The 19,803-nt window shown below is 36.8% G+C and overlaps 1 protein-coding gene across 7 annotated transcripts in view; it reads right to left on the bottom strand.

Annotated features, from left to right (window-relative positions):
* ARL15 (ARF like GTPase 15) overlaps nucleotides 1-19,803 on the bottom strand; it is a 395,889-nt gene that overhangs the window by 178,220 nt on the left and 197,866 nt on the right. For all 7 annotated transcript variants that reach the window (XM_073890916.1, XM_025867288.2, XM_073890917.1 and 4 more), the window contains one exon: nucleotides 18,963-19,171. In XM_073890916.1, the coding sequence (XP_073747017.1) occupies nucleotides 18,963-19,171 (209 nt within the window). The remainder of the gene's footprint in view (nucleotides 1-18,962; nucleotides 19,172-19,803) is intronic.

The following is a 19,803-nucleotide window of genomic DNA, read 5'->3' as shown; positions in this document are numbered from 1 at the left end:
CTACAGAGCTCGGCTCACATCTACAAATGCAGTAAGGGAAGATGGAGCCAGAGGAGGATGAGGAAAACAGAGATCCAGAGACTGTCTGCAGAGCATCTGTTCCAGCAACCCAGTTGTGGGCCTTCTCCTGGACCAGCAAACTTCCATCTGCTGTGGGAAGTTAACTGTTCCCCAGGTGGTATGCCCACCTGTCAACTGACAGTTGGGCATGTGCCACTGAGAAGGGCAGACACATTCTGGCACAGGCCTTTGGAGCATTTCTTTAACTTAATGGCTGAACAAGACTTGAGATGAAGAGATGAGGAAACAGGATAGGAAAAAAAAACAAACAAACGCAACGGGCCCTGCTGGACCCAGGCACCAGCTAGGGAATCTAGGTCACGTCTAGAACAGGCGTCTGATGGGGAATGCCACGGAGGGCGGAGAGTGACAGGGAGTGGTGCTGGCCTCTGCCTTTCTGGGCTTGCCAGCCCTTGGCAGGAACTTTGGAAAACGAGACATCTCTGGTCAGACACATTTCCGTACATTTCCCTCCCTCCCCTGCCTCTAGCTACTTACATGTGGCTAATGGACAGACTGTCAAAGCTTTAAAACAAACAACACTAGGATACGGAATCTATACCTGACCTCAGAACTTTTAGGGCTAGAATACACATACAAAAGTAATCTCCTTTTACAGTTCTATGCTATAGATTTATTCCAAGTGATGCCCAAAACCTACTTGGAATTCTTTTTTGGTATTTGGCTTTAGAATCCTTGGCATATTCTTGTCAGTACCTTTGGTGATGAAGACATTTGGTTTTAAAGAGTAAAATTTATTTGCCTGAACTATGTAAGCAGGTGCTCAATAAATACATGTTAGCGAATAAATGAACAAATGGATGGATGAAACAAACACGTATGCTACTTGCACAAATTCATAATTAAATAGGTGATTGGTGACCCGAATGTAAAAAAATTAAAAAACAAACACAAAAACACATATAAAGGTTTTTGTGTCTGGCTCATATGCCAGAGGCCCAATTCAATGGGAAAAGAGGCATGGCTTGAAATGAGACATAATAACAGAGCCTCTCATGGTAATCTTAAACAGAGGGAAAATCAACCTCTTTGTCTTTGCATTATTTCTGAAAGGGTTCATCTCTAGATCCCCTAAGTCCTCCCCTGTCCTCTAGTCCTCGGCACCAAGGCACCAGGCTTCAACAAGCTTTCCTCTCCTTTGCTGGTATGGCTTCCAGAAGTATCTCTGACCAGGTCTCTGTCATAACCCTGACCCAGAGGATCCTCAGGCTGTTCCTTATTCTGTTAAATCTTATAAATGGCATAAATCTTGAAATCTAGATGTATTTTTAAATAGGAAAACAGATCCAAATTATACCATTTATCATTTTTTTCTGCAACACAGTAGGTCATAAATTTTAAGTCTGTGCTTAGGAGACAGCATTCATACACGCTGAGGCACTTTTTTTTTTCTGAAGTCTAACTGCTTCATAATTATATCCCATACACATACATACATTTTATAGGCACATTTAAATGCAGACATAAAGGAAGTATTCATAAAGGATGAGTGATGGACAAACACAAAGCCATGCTTTGATGTTAAAGATGCAGCCCTTTAGTGTTGAAAAGGACATGTAATTGAATTCTTGGTAATCACGGAGAATAGTGTCTATTGTTGAATGTAGACCGCTCACAGAAGTCTCGTCTAGGGAGTCTGCTCTGTTCTAAGGTGCATGCTCTGTAGCTCGACTCAAACATGAAAGACATCCTGGCGTTGGGCCAAATGCCTGGGCCAGGGTGTTCTCTGGATCCTGATGGGCTCACTCTGAAACCAAACCAGCACCCCAAACCTGGCCTAACGCGAACTGAAAAGACTTGGGCAGCATTTGGCCCCAGGGTGAGGATGCTGTAAGGGGCCTCCTGACTTTCTTTCCACACACTCTGGCACATGTTTAGCAACTCTGATTGCTGTCTTTCCCCAAGAAAGAACTACCATTTACTTCAGTGGATATTCAGATTCTCATAATCCAAAGGCAGAAGGTGTATGTAAAGGTCTCCAGCACAAGTATGCTTCCTACACATATTCTATCCATTAAAAGACTGACGGGTTGTCAAACCTCTTCTGAAATATTAATTATGGAAGTAATTTCTGAAAAATGTGCAGAAATGACTTTAACTTACTCTTTCCTCTCTTAAGGATCAATGTTATACACTATTTAAGTGACTTCTCTAGGAGGGAAGTTTAGAATATACCCTGATAGGTACCAAGGGTCTGCTATAAAAACAGATTGTTTTAAGTTCCGGTGTATGTGGATACATATACACATACTTTTTAAAAAATCTGTATCTTTAAACGCAGATGTGTTTTCAGTGTGGTCTCAATGTGAAGGTTTCTCAACAGGGTTTAGTCTGTGTAACAATTAGTGAAACAGATGAAAGGCATTTCAGATGATTACCCCAGAGACACAGTGGTTCTCAAGACTTGATGCATATACGCTATACAGGGCCAGTAGATACATTTTTGACATTTACCACCTGCCTTAGCAAATGTCATACCAGTTAATCTTGACGTTCACCAAATTTCTGAGTTCTACAATGACTCGTTTTCTAAGGCTTTTATTTAGAGCTCCACAGAAATGGCCACATGTCTCCAGTACAGTAAATGTGCTTCCATTTCTTAAAGTGTACAGAAAAAAAGAATTCTATAAAATCTTGCCAGAAATATCTGGATTCTGTTTTAATAGGACATCATGAAAGAATTTTAGCTCAGTAGTCACACACGGAAACTTGGAAACTCGCAACAAATAAGAACAACCGTAACAAAAAAGGTATCAGGGTACATAATTCAGATAGGTATTTTAAGTGACTTGCCATTTTCTCTGAATATCCTCCTAAAAATTTTTAAAGCATTTTTAGAAATGCTAGCTTAATTTGTATCCTTTATTTTATCCATCTTTATAAATTGCTGTTCGCTTACTATAAAGAAAATAGTTTTGAAAACTGCCCCCTTGGAACGGTGCACCAAGGAAGGGAGTTGGTCCATCATGATCACTACACAGTACACCTCATGGCCCACCACAGACATGAAGTTATCTGACAGTATTTATCGAGCACCTACTATGTTTGAGGAACTACACTAGGCACCTATGCATATACCAGTAATCAAAACAGAGATCCCTTTCCCCAATGAATTATCTGCCAACCCGATAAAAGGCAGATCAGCAGCCTCTTAACAAGAACATCAGCTACTTCTGGAGTAGAGATGTGGTGCCATTCTATTACGCAAAGGAAACAGTGGTATACTCAAGACTCAGAATTCTTTTGAGATTTAAGAGATACTCTCTAATGTGTTCTATCCTTCAGTGGGCCTGCAGCATTTTATAGATAGGGAGAATTTAAGGAATCCACTGCACTTTGAGGTCAGAGGAGTTGATCGAAAATGCCAGTCTGCCTAGTCCCCCATCACATGTTACCTGGGTGGCAGAGTATTTCATAATAGGTACTAAAAGAGGGAACTATTATTTTAACTCTGTGAAGGGTGCTTCCCATTCAAGAACATCAAGGGTTACATTCAGAAAATTTGTTGTTCTGTTTGGAACGGTTAATTCCCCAAATATGACCTATTGTTTTAGATCTCCACTCTTTTTCTTAACTTATTCCATCTGTCTCCAAAGATTCTTTTCCACCTTCCTTATCTCTCATTTATAAAAATCGATGAATAGGAACACATATGAATGGAGCCTAAAAGCTGCTGGAAGTGGGTTACAGCCAGGAAAACTTAGGGAGGAGGTCGGCTGTTTACAGAAGTTGCTTTTGGTGTCCTCAACTCTCTAATTCAGTCTTGTGTTCTTTCTAAAAGCCAAGATGAACTGGACATAAGTTAAGCCCAAGTCAGCAGACTTTCTCCCCCAAGTACTGGAATACAATAGTCATTCTGTTTCACAAATATATAGAAACATACTTGGCTTAGTTTCTTCAATATATTACTCTCATTCCAGTGGAGCTCATTTGTAAAAAGGGCTCATCTGCAAATTGGCAGCTGGGGCCTGTCCAAGTAGCAAGAAACATTCAGGAGATGAATTTAAAATTTCAAGATTAAAAAAAAGAAGGAAGGAAGGAAGGAAGGAAGAAGGAAAGGAAAAGAAAATTAAGTTATATATTTTTAAAAGTATTTTTTTAAATTCAACAACAAGAGATTGTTTTGGTGTAGTCAAAACAGCAAATAACTTTAAGTCCAAAGACGTGGATTCAGGTCGCTAGTTGAATCCTGGGTAATTTATTATTTCATAAGGAAGCAATGCCCTGTTTCCCAGGACAATCGAGAATTACCAGATATACCGTATGTGAAACACACTGTAGTTCCTATTCCTTTTGGTCTCTTCTGTGTTTCCACAGTACTTTTAACATATCTTTATTGGCCAATACTATAATATACTGTGATCGTTGGTCACATGCACGTGACTGGAGGGAAGGGGCCATATTACACATCTTTACATCTCTTTACACAGTATTTGGGCACATGGCAAGTGTGCAAAAAAATACTGGTTGAAAGAAATAACAGTTGTTTTGTTAGGTAACTAATTTTAAAAAACACTAAAATATGCTTAAAATTCTGAAGCAAGGTATCATTCTTCTTTATGAAGCTTCCTTTTGCCAATATGCAGATAGGCAGGCATATCTATAAGGAGGGGTTTCTACAGATAAGTCTTCATATAAGGTCTCTATGAAAGGCTTAAATTTGGTCTGCCTTAAGTACCTTTATTCTACCGAGCAATTCTCCTTAGCACTGCCAAAGCACCTGAACCAGGACTGAAAGAGTAGGCCAATCTGTCTTCTGAAGACTCTCAGGGCACAAGGAATACACTTAAGTCTACATACATTCTATGCCCCGAGGCAAGAAGCAATTATGGAGCTTGGGGCATTGTCCGCCATTTGTATGGGCTTCCACTTCTATCTCAGACACAGGTTTTAAATATTCTTTCTCTACACATAAAATAAAAAAGCTGGCAATAACCACTGTTCTTTAATCCCATAGGGAGATGCCTTTTAGTGGCAAGTCTTACAGAAATAGTAGTCAAACAAAAGCAGTGCTGTGATCAATAACTATACTTTTGGGTAATATATAGACTTTTGAATGTGAAGGGAAAAATACTACGAATTCAAAAAAATCATTTTTAGGTTCCTGTAATAACATTTAAAAGCTGGGCAACACGTTCCAGGAACTTGGGGGATTTTTTGGTAAGTCATCTATTCACTTCCATGTAAAAGGCATCAATAACAGTGAGATGTGAAATATACTAGTTTAGCTTAAGGTGGAGAAGGAAGGATGCTGAAATCTAATTTGGTTTTCTCAATGACTCTGACTGTACCCTATGGGGACAAGCTAAGAACATGTGCACGCTTATACACACAGACCCACATCAAAGTACATCAGCCTAGGTGAGTAGGGACAAATTTAAGAGTTACCTCCAATGATCAGGATAGAAATTCACAAATGCACTCTTGCAACATTTCTAAATGGAAAGCATGGGTCCCTCATTAAGGGTCGAACATCAGGCATCAAAAAAAAAAAAAAAAAAAAAAGCGCAATGATTTGCTCAGTGTTTGGCTCCTCTTTCACATCCAAGCTCATGGGAGAACGGCCCAACCATGACAGGATGTTTAAAGTGTGCAGCATTAAACAAGAATCGAGGGTTGCAAAATTATTTCATAAATCTACGAGAGACTGAAGAAAAAAGTATGACGCCACCCTGTGTGCTTCAACTCAAAGGTGAGTTAAAACCGACTCTGGAATTAGTAACTCTGAGATCTCAAAGCTTTCTAAATACCAGGATTTTCAACTTTGCAATTTAACGCCAACCCTGCTGCTGGCCTTTCCTGACCTGTTGTGAAGTAAATCAGGCAAACTAATGTGGGCTAACAAGTCTTTTTCACACTGTTCGATCACCCTGCCTCCCTCTCTCTGCAGACATCGCCTTCCTCGAACTCTGTCTAGCCATCCTCCTCAAAGCACACAAAATGGCCACTGTAACCCTGCATTACTGCTCATTAGATCACAGGTTAGTCAAGTGGAACTGCCCGGGGTTCCCAAAGGGGAGCTATACTTCAGAAATCTGTCCATGTCAAATGAAGAAAAAAAACCCTGAGCGTGGGGTCACCCAGATCAATGATCAAAAGAAACAGAGAATGAAGGGGGAAAAAAAGCACACCCTCGTTTTTGTTAAAAACACACACGGGTCTGATTTATTATAAGGAATACCCAGAGCTCCGAGAGGGGTTTTCTCTTATGCCCGGTTTTCTTTTTTTTTTTTTTTTCTAATTAAGTAATTTCTTTTAATCAGGTCCTTTTTGGTTAACTTTTGGGCTTTTGGAAAGTCTACAACTAATCCTTAAAATTTCTCCCAAAAGAAAACATACTCCAGGAAATCCAGTTTTTAGGAGGACCCTTAAATATTTTCAAAAACACTTGAAAAGCAGTAAAAGTAATGCCGAGTAATTCACCTTTAAGGCTTGAGGAGATTCCATTTAAATCGAAACGTAAGAATCGGTGTGACGACACTCTAAAATAATCCGAGTAACCTCTTGGGCCTTCAAAAAGAGGGAACAACGAGCCTGTCAATCACATCATGAGAACACACCAAGTGACAGGCTATAAAAAGCAGATTTCTGGGCTTCTGTGGGGTCTCACAGAAACCTAAGAACCTGCAGGTAGTAGGTCCATGGGTTGTCAAGCATCTCCCTCAGTTCCATGCACCAGCAAAGCACAACCTCCTACATTTGCTTTTGTATTTTTTTCTTGAGGTAGAGCTACTAACAGTATTGCAAAACTGACAGATTTAAAAATTAAGGCAGAATGATCTGGAACACCGTAAAGAACAAACTTTAGTATCAAGTTTCACAAGTCAAAATCTCCAGAAGATTTGATTTTCCTGGTTTCCTCACAAGAGCAGAAGAAAAGAGCATCTTGTCAGCCTAATGAAAAACAGTTCGACAAGAACACAGTCTGTATGAATGGTACTAAAATAAACCGACTGCTTATAATTTAATCTAACCAAAGTTGTAAGGGTTGATTAAGGCCTTCATTGCTTTTGAAAAATATATGTATATGTATATATATTTTTTTGGTATTTGGAATTTATGCTTCAAGCACTCTCCAAAGTATAAAAGCATATGGTCCCTAAACTGCATTTTCTGTCTCGTTTCTCTGTACCTAACAAACACTCACGACACTACGCCAGGCACAGGCAGAAGGGCCATTTAATCCTCTTAACACCTCTGGCCAGAGGAGGACAGGCATTGAGGAGCTGACAGTTAATGCTGAGCATTCTATGTGCTCAATCCTCACTACTTGCTATGATGTAGGTTCTAGGATTATCCCCATTTTACAGAGGAGGAAATGGATTTAAGTTTTTGCTCAGTATCATGCAGCTGGTCAACAGTAAGAGGGATTTAAATCCAGATGGTCTGACCTCAGAGTCTTACTATCTGTCACCTCTAAGCCCAGAGTGCCAAGTTAAATACCCATCAAGTTAAATGTCTGTATATCCTATGATCCAGCAATTCCTATTTGACATATATACACTTCAGAAATGCTTATATATATACACAAGGAAATGTGTACAAAGATACTTGTCAATAGCTTTGTTTGTAGTCACAATAATCCAGAAACAACCTAAAAGTTTACCATTTATCAGCATCTCAGGGTCAAGAGATTGAGCCTTGTGTTCAGGCTCCCTGCTCAATGGGGAGTCTCCTTAGGAATAGAGAATCTCCCTCTGCCCCCGCCCACCCGCCTCACTAAAATAAATAAATAAATCTTTAAAAAAAATTGTACTATGTGGTTTTAATAGTCATTTGGATTATTAATTTAAATGAGATGGATTTTTAAAATTGAAATGAATGGATTTTTAAAGATTATGTAATACTCCATGGAGATCCAAATGCAAACGACAGGCATACATTTTCCTTAGGATGGTAGTCATATTAATGTCAACCACAATTCATCACAAACTTGTACATATTTGTGAGCAGAGTTGGAGAAGAGACGTTATTCCAAAAATAATTTCAGTGAAAGTAAACTCAGCAATTATAGCCATCTCTCTTGCTTTAACATCTTAGAAATATGACATTTTTAATAGCACATTTTTCAATTCAGCTTTACTATGGCTAAAGAACCAGATGGCAAAGTCTTGACTAACTAGAATCCAAATAAGAACAAGTACTAAAGGAATTACAATTTTTGTATTCCATTTTTAACAGATAAAACTACAAAAACATACATTCATCTCAAGTGTTTTACCAAAAAAAAGCAATGTGTAGGGCCTTATATGAAGTTAGTACAAATTCAACAAAATATCCCATACTTTCTGCATCAACGTTGCTAGAACTAATGTTCTGAATAATTAAAGGGGCACTGCACATTAGAATCATTGAAGACTCATTTCCCTAGAGCAGAAAACTGCTGATATAGTTTAAAAGACTTGTATGAGAGAAAAAGAAAAGCTTCTGGTAAAGTATAAAAGAGATAACTATATTAATAAAGAACTGCTATTAACTATAACAGGCTCAAGCAATCTGGTGATCTCATGTTTTACCTTAAAGTCTGTTTTCCTTTTTTCAGCCAAAAAATGAGCTTAATTTGCCTGTTAATATGAAAGTCATTAAAAAGTCATTATTAATTAAGGAAAAACAGAAAGATGTCCAAACTTGAGCTTTAATTAAAGAAAAACATCAAAGTCCATATAAAAATATGGGAAATTGACATCTCTTTATATTGCCCCAAACATGTAGACACATGCATTTTAACACTTAATGAATCTCTACCCACTCATTTAAATAATTCAGATATTTGGACTTACCTTTTCAGTAAGTCACTATTCTAGAACGGAGTAAAATGTAAATATTCTTATATGTAATAAGAAAGATTCTTAAGAATTTATGTTGGAAAATTAGGGCATTTGTCTGGGCACAATGACTGGCTTCTGTATAATGACAATAACTGTAATAATGATACTACTTAGTGCATATAAATTATACCTCTATCTCAAGATCTTTTTTGGCCTATTTTTGAGGATCCCTCTAATGATTATTCAGTCTTCATATTATTATTCAGTCTCTCATATGGGAAAGCATCATGAGAGAATCTCTTTGATAGCACCGTTAACAATTGTAACTCTTCAACCAGCTGTTCTCTAAGGATTCCTCTGCCAAGCTCTTATTTTCGTTTCATTATTTCTTTGTTCTCCTTGTCTAAACTATACGCAAGTTACCCAGATTTTCCACTCTGGCCCCTTTCAATAAAGAGTCATTTTGGCTCGACAAATTACTAGTCATCACCACAGTCTAAAAATAAATCATATTTTACAAATTCTAAATTATGATGTTCTATGGAACCTCCAAATTATTTCACAGTTCATACGCAGAACCTTCTTCCCGTAAGGTTTAGTGGGTTTCACTTATCACTGATGAAGACAATTCCAGTTATTTTATGGGACTGTTTACTACCTAAGCATTCCTTATAGAGCATGCTTATTTTAGGTGTGGAATGAAAGTGAACTCAATCTATGCACAGCACGCTTAACACAATGAATGCAGACCCTGTAATATGTTACATTCTAAGCCTAAATAAAACAAAATGAAACCCTACTTGACTACTCCTTTATAACTTAGTAGAAAACTTGTCATTTTATTTTGTCAGAGACTTATGTGTACAAGTTTCGATTTCAGAATTTCTACCAAGAAGGTAATTTCCATTTCACTACTGGATACAGTGACATCCAACACAGCAAAGATCTTAATAGGCCAGTCAGCGGAGAACTATGTGGTCTCTGCAAAATGAGATGCTGCTTTAGTTCAGTAGACTTCGCGTTTGTACTGGAAGTCTATACAGTGCCTTCATTCGAAATCACTCAATACCCCTCTTCTCCCAAGGTCTTATGTAAATACTTAAGAGTCGTGGCTGAACGTGGATGTCTACATCAAGAGATATTACTAAAGAAAGAAAAAGAGATTCTAGATTACCCGTCAACCAAAGGGAAAAGAGGTTCCATAGCCAAAGTACTTGGGGGTGGGTTAGTTCACTTCTACCAGCGTCACGCGTGTACACTGGAAGAGCGGCTACTTCCGATTGGCAGCCTACGGTCTGTACCACCACACACGGCGAGCTCACTGTTGCAGCAAAGGCACGTGTGACTCACAGGTAGAGGAAAAAGAAAAGCAGCAAGGAGGTAATTTCCAGTTTCTAAGGAGCAGAGTATTCTATTCATCTCAAAAGATGAAAACAGGTATCTTTCATTGCATGTTTTTGGTCTTCAAGGAAAGAAGGCCAAAAATCTGTGATTTTCATATTTCTGTTAATAGAGCTGAGCTCTTCAAAGCCACTACCAAATATCGACTGGTTTTCTTACCTGCTTTTTCCCTGCTTTAAGTGAAGGATGTCTGCCTCATTACAAACCTTGCTGGCTCCCTAGATTTTCTGGAGTCTGGCTTTGCTGTGATTACTGGCCAAAACCTTTCATTACAGTATATAGTTTGTGCAGCTGCCTGGAAATTGGTCTCGGGGTCAGTGGCTCTTCCCCGTTCCCCTCTTTCCCTTCTTTTGAAAGCAATATTGCCGAACTGAAGGCATTGTTCCAGCTTTCTGCTGGGCTCTGTCTGCTGCACACTGTGAATAGCTTCGCAATCACTCCGGCAATTGGTTCTTCAACTGCCTTTAGGTTGTCAATTGTAATTCATTGGCTCCAGGCACCTTTTCTCTTTTCATTCTCTTGAGGTCTTTTCTTATTTAATTTGCAATAATATTAGGGAATGTCTTCTTCAGACATGTCACTAATGTCTTCCTGATTATGAGGCTGGATGTACGGTGGCCTTTCATATAGATGCCTGTTAAAATGTTTCAGTATTTCCTTTATCTCCGATTTGTGATAACGATCGTTATAGTATCTTTCTTGTAAGGAATGTGGCTTAAACTTAAAGTCTTTCTAAAGAATAATCCTCCTTGAAATATTCTCACTGGAGTTAATTCATGCAATTAGTTACATTCTGCTAACTATCCAAAGATATAATTTTTCATTTTTGTGATAATTAAGCTTTCACATGTTCTTCCCATAATTATGCCCTCTTTTTTAGTTTATAAATCTGAGCTCTATACAACTTCTGTAATTAGTTAACTAAGAAATAAAGGGTCTGACTAGTTAGAAATCAAGGCCTATGTTTTTAGAGCCCTTCAGAGGACCTGCAGTTATTCCTCAAATATTGTTTTTCAAGATTATATAACATCCCAACTCTTCAAAACGAGTTCCAATGCTTCTGCATTACAAGATTTTATTTTATTTTATTTTTAGGAAAAAGGACAACCATCTCTTGATTTATTAAAAACAACAACAACAAAAAAAACCCAACAACAAAAAAACCTCAGTGCATTATGTCTCAACTCCTTAGTTCTGGATAAAACCCAGCAGGGTAACCCCTCTCGTTAGCCTCAGCCATCCCAGAGTAACCAAAGGTATTTTTAAGCAGACACTATGTAATAATAATAATGAAAATAATTATCATAATGATAATAACTAACGCTTATTGTGCTTTTTATCTTCAAAGCACCTTACTGACATTAACCATGTGTCTATTTTCAAATTCATTTAACTCGACAAATGTTTTATTAACTCTGTACACCATGGAATGTGTAGTGAACTGAGTTTTCTTTTGCAAATGAAATAAGTAAATAAATAAGTGGAACTAGGGCCAAGGAAATTGTTCTGTAAACTTTTGCTTCAGAATCATTTGTTGGCTTTGTTGAATGAGAGTTAATGAAAGACTGATCTTTACAAAATACAAAATTGAGAAAAGGGTGAAGTTCATCACTACAACCACTCAAATACCTACTGCTTCAAAAAAGACCCAGAGGGGCGCCTGGGTGGCTCAGTCGTTACGCATCGGCCTGCAGCTCAGGCTCAGGTCATGGTCCCAGGGTCCTGGGAGGAAGCCCCGCGTCGGGCTCCCTGCTCAGCAGGAAGCCTGCTTCTCCCTCTCCCACTCTCCCTGCTTGTGTTCCTTCTCTTGCTGTCTGTCTCTCTCAAATACATAAAATCTTTTAAAAAACAAACAAACAAAAACAAAACAAAAACAAAAAAACCCAAAAAGACCCAGGAAGAGAAAGCCAAAGTCTACCTGTATAGTTACAATTCATTATTGTAAAATATTTGTGTATGTAAAGAAAAATGTTAAATGTAAGAAATGAAAAAACCCTTTAAGTTTCATTAATGTAAAACAATTTTAAGACAAAGCTAGATTTGTTCTTAAGAAATTGAATTTATTCTTTAAAACCATTTCAATTATGTGCCCAAAGAGCTTCATCATATACCAGTCTCCATGTGAGAAATATAAAAAGTAAATTTTGCTCTGCTAGCAACCCAAATAAACTGTATATACTTAAAATACAGGCAATTAATATTAATAAAAACATATTAAAGGAATACTGTTCAGTCAAGACGTCCTGCCACTTTCTATGAGGGATTTTGGGAAGGAAACAGCAATCTACTATAAGCAAGGTCCTCAAGTGGACAAACACAGAAAAGTACATAAAAATACATGAAAATAAAGATGTGTAAATCTGGTAGCTAGAGGATTAAAGCTTTGCAAAACTATTAACAGGGTCAGAGTGGTGAGATTTCACAGAAGATGCAATTCAAGAGTAATATTCAAAGGTCAGGGTTGGTGCGGAGGAAACAGGAGTCAGACTGGGTGGAGGTAAGCAATCTGGATGAAGTTGATCACGTTAAAGCCCAGAGGAAAGCACAGGGACGTACGGAAGACTCCAACGTCATACTCATCCCAACAACATATAATTAAGCACAGAGACTTATACAAGCCAGAATTCCTGTCCTTCAAGGAGCTTACAATCTTGAGGGGTAGACAGAAAAGTTACAGGCAATTAATGCTAGTATTATGATTTGGATATGCCCAGATGGCTTTGGAAGTCAGAAGGAGGACACACAACTCCGCCTTCAATGTTCAGGGAAACTTCTTGAAGTCACCTATAATCGTTAGGTGGTTTTCCCAGGGCAACGGAAATTGCGAGCAGTAGCTGAATGTGAGTGAGAAAAAAGGGAATTCAATTACCAAGCACATGAACATACGAGATCAGTGGCATTTCACTTGCTTCTAGAAGGAACTAGAAGACAGTACTGGTTTTTAACATGAGTATCATGGAAGATTTGAAATCTGGTTCCTAATGGTCTCTGTTGAGGAATAGGGGGGAAGAGGGAGATCTGGGGATGTGAACAATCAGGAAACTGAGAGGTACTGCAGAGGTGGGAGAACTGTGTAGTGAAACGTCTGGATGTGCACTGCAAATAAGAGTAAGAATTGGAAGAGATTCCAAAACTTGCCAGCTTTACAGAAAACAAAGATATGCGTGTGAGCGACTAAAGAAGAAAGTGGAAAGGAATAGGGGTTTTTTAAGAGAACATGATGAATTCTTGTTTTGTTTTTAAAATGTATTATACTTTGTTATCTCACCTAAATAATTTTCTCGATACGATGGACCTTTCTGATGTACCGTCCGTCAATGGGAATTTTATTAATTTTCAGTAGGTAGGGCACATTCTTATGATTATTGCTTGGTGGGGGCAAGAAATACAGGTATATGAGTTCCCTTGAATGGTAAGATCAAAGTCGCTAGATTTAGAATCAATGAAATCAAATATACAAATTCATTTTTTTCAAGGAGTGCATATTTAGTAAGTACAGGAATGTACAATAAAATATTCTGTTTTGGGATTCAGCTAAAAGTTGCTCTTTAAAATACAAAAGCGTCATTACTATAAATGTATCTAAGTACTGAAAGGATGGTTATTTTCAGCTTCTCTTGAACGTTAGTAAACATTTTCAGGAGATCACGGAGTCATTCCACGGAAAACAGATTTCCAAACCCTCTCATTGTTTCCCCAAGATTAAACTGTAACAGAGTAAAGTACATCTGTAAGGAACGGACAAAAAAAAAATAATTCGTATCCCATATCATTTTAGAATAAGTACACGTCCCATAAGGGAATTTTCAGACTGCTCACACAATAGGTATGTACACTGCTCCATGTGAAATCAAATCAGTATTCTAAAATGCTGCCAAGACACAGGTCAAGATACTTGGAAGACTCCTAAGATTTAAAGTATATGGCACTTTACAATCATTATTGTACAAACACACACACACACACGTTTCTCTCCATATACAGAGAATAATAATAAACTAAGTATGTTATGTGACTTAAACGCTGCTTTGTATTTTCCAATAAAAGATTTGTCATGTAAAATCAGAGACGATATTCACTACTTCACAGAGATACCAAAACAAAACAAAACAAAAAACACCACTCCACTGTTAAGCAGTATGAACACAGAAAGAAAATTTTAAGTTAGAGTCTTATTATTTACAGTGTCCAAACATTTCAATCCTTCCAAACTCTCTGCCCCTTTGTAGGAAGGAGCAAAAGTATACAATTTAGAAATAATTAACTATAAACAAGAATTATAAGTCAATGTACTGGTCAAATATGAAATACATACTAGCAGTCTTTTCCAGAAGATGTCTATAGACTAAGAAGTGAGAAGTAAAGTATTCCTGATACACTGAATATTGAAAAGTATTTTTCAAAAAAATGGGTATTTATAATCAAAACAAAACATGGGCTAAAACAGTAATGTTTATATCACCATAAATACTTGCAAATACTCTTCTCACATTTATATTTTGTTCTTTTCCAATAGAACACCACTGTCGATGTACATCATGGTAACAAACTGAATGACAATTGCAAGAAAATTAAGAAATGCCTGATCACAAATTTTAACCTTAATGCTGACATCCTAATTTAAAAGCTGGATCTTCCTGTGCTATAATTAATGAGGCATGGAACCAAAAGAGTAATCTGACCTTATAATTTCACTTCAAAAATCTTTATTTCACGTTTCTACATTTTTTAATATTTGACAGAGTTCAAAAATATTTGACAGAGTTGACTCAGTATTTGATGTACTATTTCTAAAAAAGTTAAATACTTTTGAATTAAGGACATGTACCAATATCCAGTAAGACTAGACTGCTAAAAGGTTAAACTGTTTCTTTCACGTTGACAAAATGTGTCATTTTATGAGATGGTAATGCCCAATAAAACAAAAATACGATCTTAAAAAGCTAGGAAGTAAAAGAGTCCCAATCGGCAACTGTGTAGAAGGAAAATAGGATTACATTTATTGGCTACTATATCAACTTAACTTCTCATAAAATCCTCCTGATCTATTAAATAACTTCAGAACTGAAGTATGCTCTCCTATGGGAGTTGTAAAACAAATTAGATACAATTACAATTCAATACAAATAAAAAGCCAACCTATTTACCCTTAAGATGATTCTTGTTTTAGAGCTTTATTATTTGAATTGGACTAGAATTTTCCCTAATGAATCAAGTGGGCCCCTTGATTTAATCATAGATTTTTATATTATACTTTCTATAGAGAAACATAGTTGATAGGAGTAAGCTCTGGAAAACTGTGGTAACTACCTCCCCAAAGTGAATACAACAAACATCTGTTGCAAGAACTGCTTGGCTTTCAGACAGTACGTAAAGGGTGTTCTTTTTCCCAGTGTTTTGCTATTTAAAAAAAAAAAAAAGAAAGATTATTTGTTAAGAAACATGTTTCTACTATCAATTCTCAAAACGTAAAATCTTAAAATTCTAAGTTAAACACAGGTCATTACCAGGTTTATTATAGAAGGCAAACTATGCAATTTACAAGACTCCACTCGCATTCTAAAAGGGTAACAAAATAATTGGGCATGTTGCCCTCTGTCTGTGGGTTACAAAGTAATTTTAACCATTGTCTTCCTTTCTTAACTCCTCTACACAAACATCCCAACACTCAGAGCAGAGGAGGGGACTAAATATACAACCCCCCCCCCCCCCCGGGGATTTTCTTCCTCCGTTGCAATCCCAGTGATAATTCAGCTTTCTCCTTGGGATCTCACCAGCTTCTGAACTCAACAATATCCTGTTATCCTCATTAAGTGATAAATGAATTCTTAAAGTTTTACTCAAGTGACAGGATAAATAACTGCAAATGTTTTGCATAATGCATTAAGCACAAAATGTAATAATTTCAATGGGAGGAAGGGAGGAATCAATGAGCCCTTATGACTCCTCGTCTTTTCTTAACTGCATCAAAGACTTGTTCAGTGCTTTTGGTAAACTGAATACATTTTCCTTGATTCTGTAAGAACAAAATTTTGCCTCAGACTCACAGGTATTGTGCAAAGTAAAAACTCATCTTTTTTAGCATTTGAAAATTACACGAAGTGCACACAAATTAGCAGGTACAAATGAATAAAAATGTTTATAAGCAATGGAGCACAGGGCATGTAATACCTTTATAATAAGGAAAGGGGGAGTAGTAAACAGATGACCACCTCTAAACATATTTCAAATAACATGAAAGTTTTTTCACTTTTTAATCTTCTACCCCTCTTCTACCCACGCCTCCTCCCAACCATTTTGAGATTACCATTCATTAAAAGTTTAAGATTCAGTTTTTACAATTCCACTTTTATGCTAGCTTATTAATAAGATATTGGTTTAATCCCTAAAACACTTCTGGGGGTACTTCAACAAGGCATCATAACATTACTCTACTGGGGAACCTCTTTCTCATTCAAGCAATGAGTAAAATAAGAAGCTTCCATTTCTTTTCCTGCCAAATCCAAAGTATGAGGACTTCATTATGTTTCAACAAACTTCAAGATCTATAATTGAATTTGCCCATGTCTTCAATTAAAGTCTAAAATGTTAACATGCACCTGTACAGTATGTGTTTATATAACCATAGGGAAAATGCCTTAAACAGTCCTCAAAAGGGTATTTGCAAATTCCATTACAAGCAAAAATTTTGAGGAAAATTCATTTAAAGTTGATATAAATAGAAAAAGTCATACATATTCCAGTATATACAAGTTTTGAATAATTTTCAAATCATTACATTTTTTCTACATTTACAGTCTCTGTCTCAGTAAAAGATGAATCACAAAAAGATATTTGCCCGTTTCCTAGGAAAGATAGCTAGCCAACACACACAAAGCATATTCCAGAGCAATTAATTGTTAAAAGCTTCCTTTCTTCGATGTGACAGTCTTCAATTTTTATGGAGGATTACCCTGAGTTGTGAATTTGATTTCAAGAAAACATTAGTTTCAATTTTATGTCTAAGGAAAACAGTTCCTTAAATTTAAAAGAAAAAAAAATTAGCTATTATAAATAACTTGAAAAAGGGATTTGAAGTTACAAGGTCACTTGTATATGTATTTCATATATTTTATTATAAATGTATTACATATTATTTATGTACAAAACATTATCGTCTATTTGTATTCTTAAGACATACCTATATTTCCCACAATGAATCTCAGAACAATGCATTTTCAGCAAGCACCTTGTAATTATAAACTAATATAACACTCATAAATACTCATCATTAAATACTATTACATCCATTCTACAGACAGAAAAACTGGTGCTCAGAAGTTAAAAGATTTACCAAAAGCCTTAAGAACAAATCAGGAAACACCACAAACACAAAGTTGAAGGTCTGCACATTAATGACTCTCTGAACAGATTTGCATTGCTTTGTTTTTATCTTAATTACTTAATATTATCTAGATTTCACAAAATCTAAAAAGGGAAAAGGTGCTTGCTGACCACTTAATGCTGAATGAAGCAACAGAGGATAGATGAGTTCTATTTAATAAGAAACCCTTGCCTTCTTTGCTATTTTCCTAAAACTTAAATGAAAACTCTCTACGTAGTACCTCTTCTACTGCTTAGTACTTTCAACTTCAAAGTGAATTATCCAAAATCATCCCACTCATTTCTTAAGAAAAAAACAAAACAAAACAAAACTGCATTATTGTCATCTTACTGATGAGAAGACAGCGAAGGAACAAAGCTCTTTGCATGGGTCCCACATTAAGTGTGAGAGAAGTCTGGAATTAGAATATCTTATGTCCTGGACTCCTTATCCAATTTTTCCAGACTAAAGGGCAGTGTTGTTCCTCTTAATTATCTTATTCTGAAGTCACTAAAGGAAGCACACAATTTTCTGAAGGAGAGGGGAGAAACCTATTCTGAAAGTTACAGGTGTAAAGGAATACATGAGAAGTGTATTTCAGTTACAGGTGTAAAGGAATACATGAGAAGTATATTTCACTGTGCTTAGGTTAAAATTCACTACAATTCAAGTTTTAAAAAAATTATTCACCTATGTTATTCCTTTAGTATCCATGAATCAGAAACTCTGCTGGGTGAGACACTGAATTTTTTTTTCCCCCAGAACTAGGCTCATGTCTTTATAGGTGAGATACAAGCTAAGAAATGAAATTAAATGAGGAAGATAAAGAATGGGTCCACATTAAAGCGTATTTGGTGGCATGGAACTTGAAAGATAAGACATCAATTTTCAGCCTGGCTGGTTACAGAATAGGACTCATTGCTTCTAGTCAACAGTGAGCATTTCAGAGGGACAAGAACATGACATTTGAGGGCAAATGATGCATGGTAATACGCACGATGCATTCCTTGAAAAGCTGGAGAAAAGAATGAACTAAGTAAGCTGGCAGGGTAAAAAATGTTCAATAACCAGGCGTTCAGATGAGAAAATGGATGAGAAAAATATTCAGATAAGTCCTCTAACTTCACTGAACAGTTTTTAAAAAACCTATGCTTTACAGGTGGAGAAAGATATATAAACAATAATTTCTATAGATTGATATAGTCTTTCTACTTTCTAAGAAAATTTACGGTTTCATGTGGAAAAACAACATAACCAGCATATCCCTAATTATAGGCAAGTTTTCAGATTCCAAGGTGACAGCAAAAGTGCAACAAACAAGACAGAGTTGTCATGTTAACGAGACATACCTCTTGGACTGATCGAGCAGCTGGCTTGTCTTGATGATTGGCCAATATTAAAAAGGGTAAAGTGCATAACTGTGGGTGCTGAAGAGCTGAGTGCAGTTCATTTCTAGCAGTTTCTAAATCATCTTCTGAAGAGGCACTGTCTAATACAAATATTACCCCTTGAGATCCTTGGTAGTAGCGACTCCAATATTTCCGGATATTATCAGCCCCTGTCAAAAACAAAACAAATTCTCTTTTTAAAAATAGCTTTCAGAAACTGAAAAAACACTGAACAATACTGTTGGGAACACTCAACAGTAATTCCTAGTGGAAACCAGTGTAGCTTTTAAAAATTAAGTGCAGAAAACATGGTTGATGACAACAAAGGCATGAGAGCCAACAGGTAGATGTGGCCTTGAAGAAGAACACCAAAGTTGAGAAGTCATTCTTCATACCTTTCTTATCAAAATATGTGAGAAAAACCAGGATACTTTTTAGATTCAAACTCAAAATGTTTTCAGATTTTGCTTACTAGCCCAAAATCAACTCCACTCTTTATAAATTGAGTCTGAGCCTAACTCAGAGAGCAGCGTAACCTAGCTGTTCAGAGAGGCTTTTTTTCCCAGACAATGAACATTAGCTTGATATTTTCTAAAAGAACTACTTGCTGATCAGGGCAGCCTTGTTTAATTTCACCTAGAAAGTGAAAACTACTAGCACAATACCTTCATGTATCAAAGTGCTGAAATTTGTGATGAATTAAAACCCATTTGGCAATGAGCATCCTCATGGCCTTGGTTTGACGGGGTGTTCACAAAAGACACTGAGATTCTCACCAGCCAGGGCCATGTCTTAGTCTTCT

Source organism: Callorhinus ursinus, unplaced genomic scaffold (genome assembly GCF_003265705.2).
Source record: "Callorhinus ursinus isolate GAN/ISIS: 27379988/994484 unplaced genomic scaffold, GSC_fseal_2.0 scaffold3, whole genome shotgun sequence".
In the NCBI taxonomy this organism is placed as follows: Eukaryota; Metazoa; Chordata; class Mammalia; order Carnivora; family Otariidae; genus Callorhinus; species Callorhinus ursinus.
This window is presented reverse-complemented; position numbering and strand designations above follow the sequence as displayed.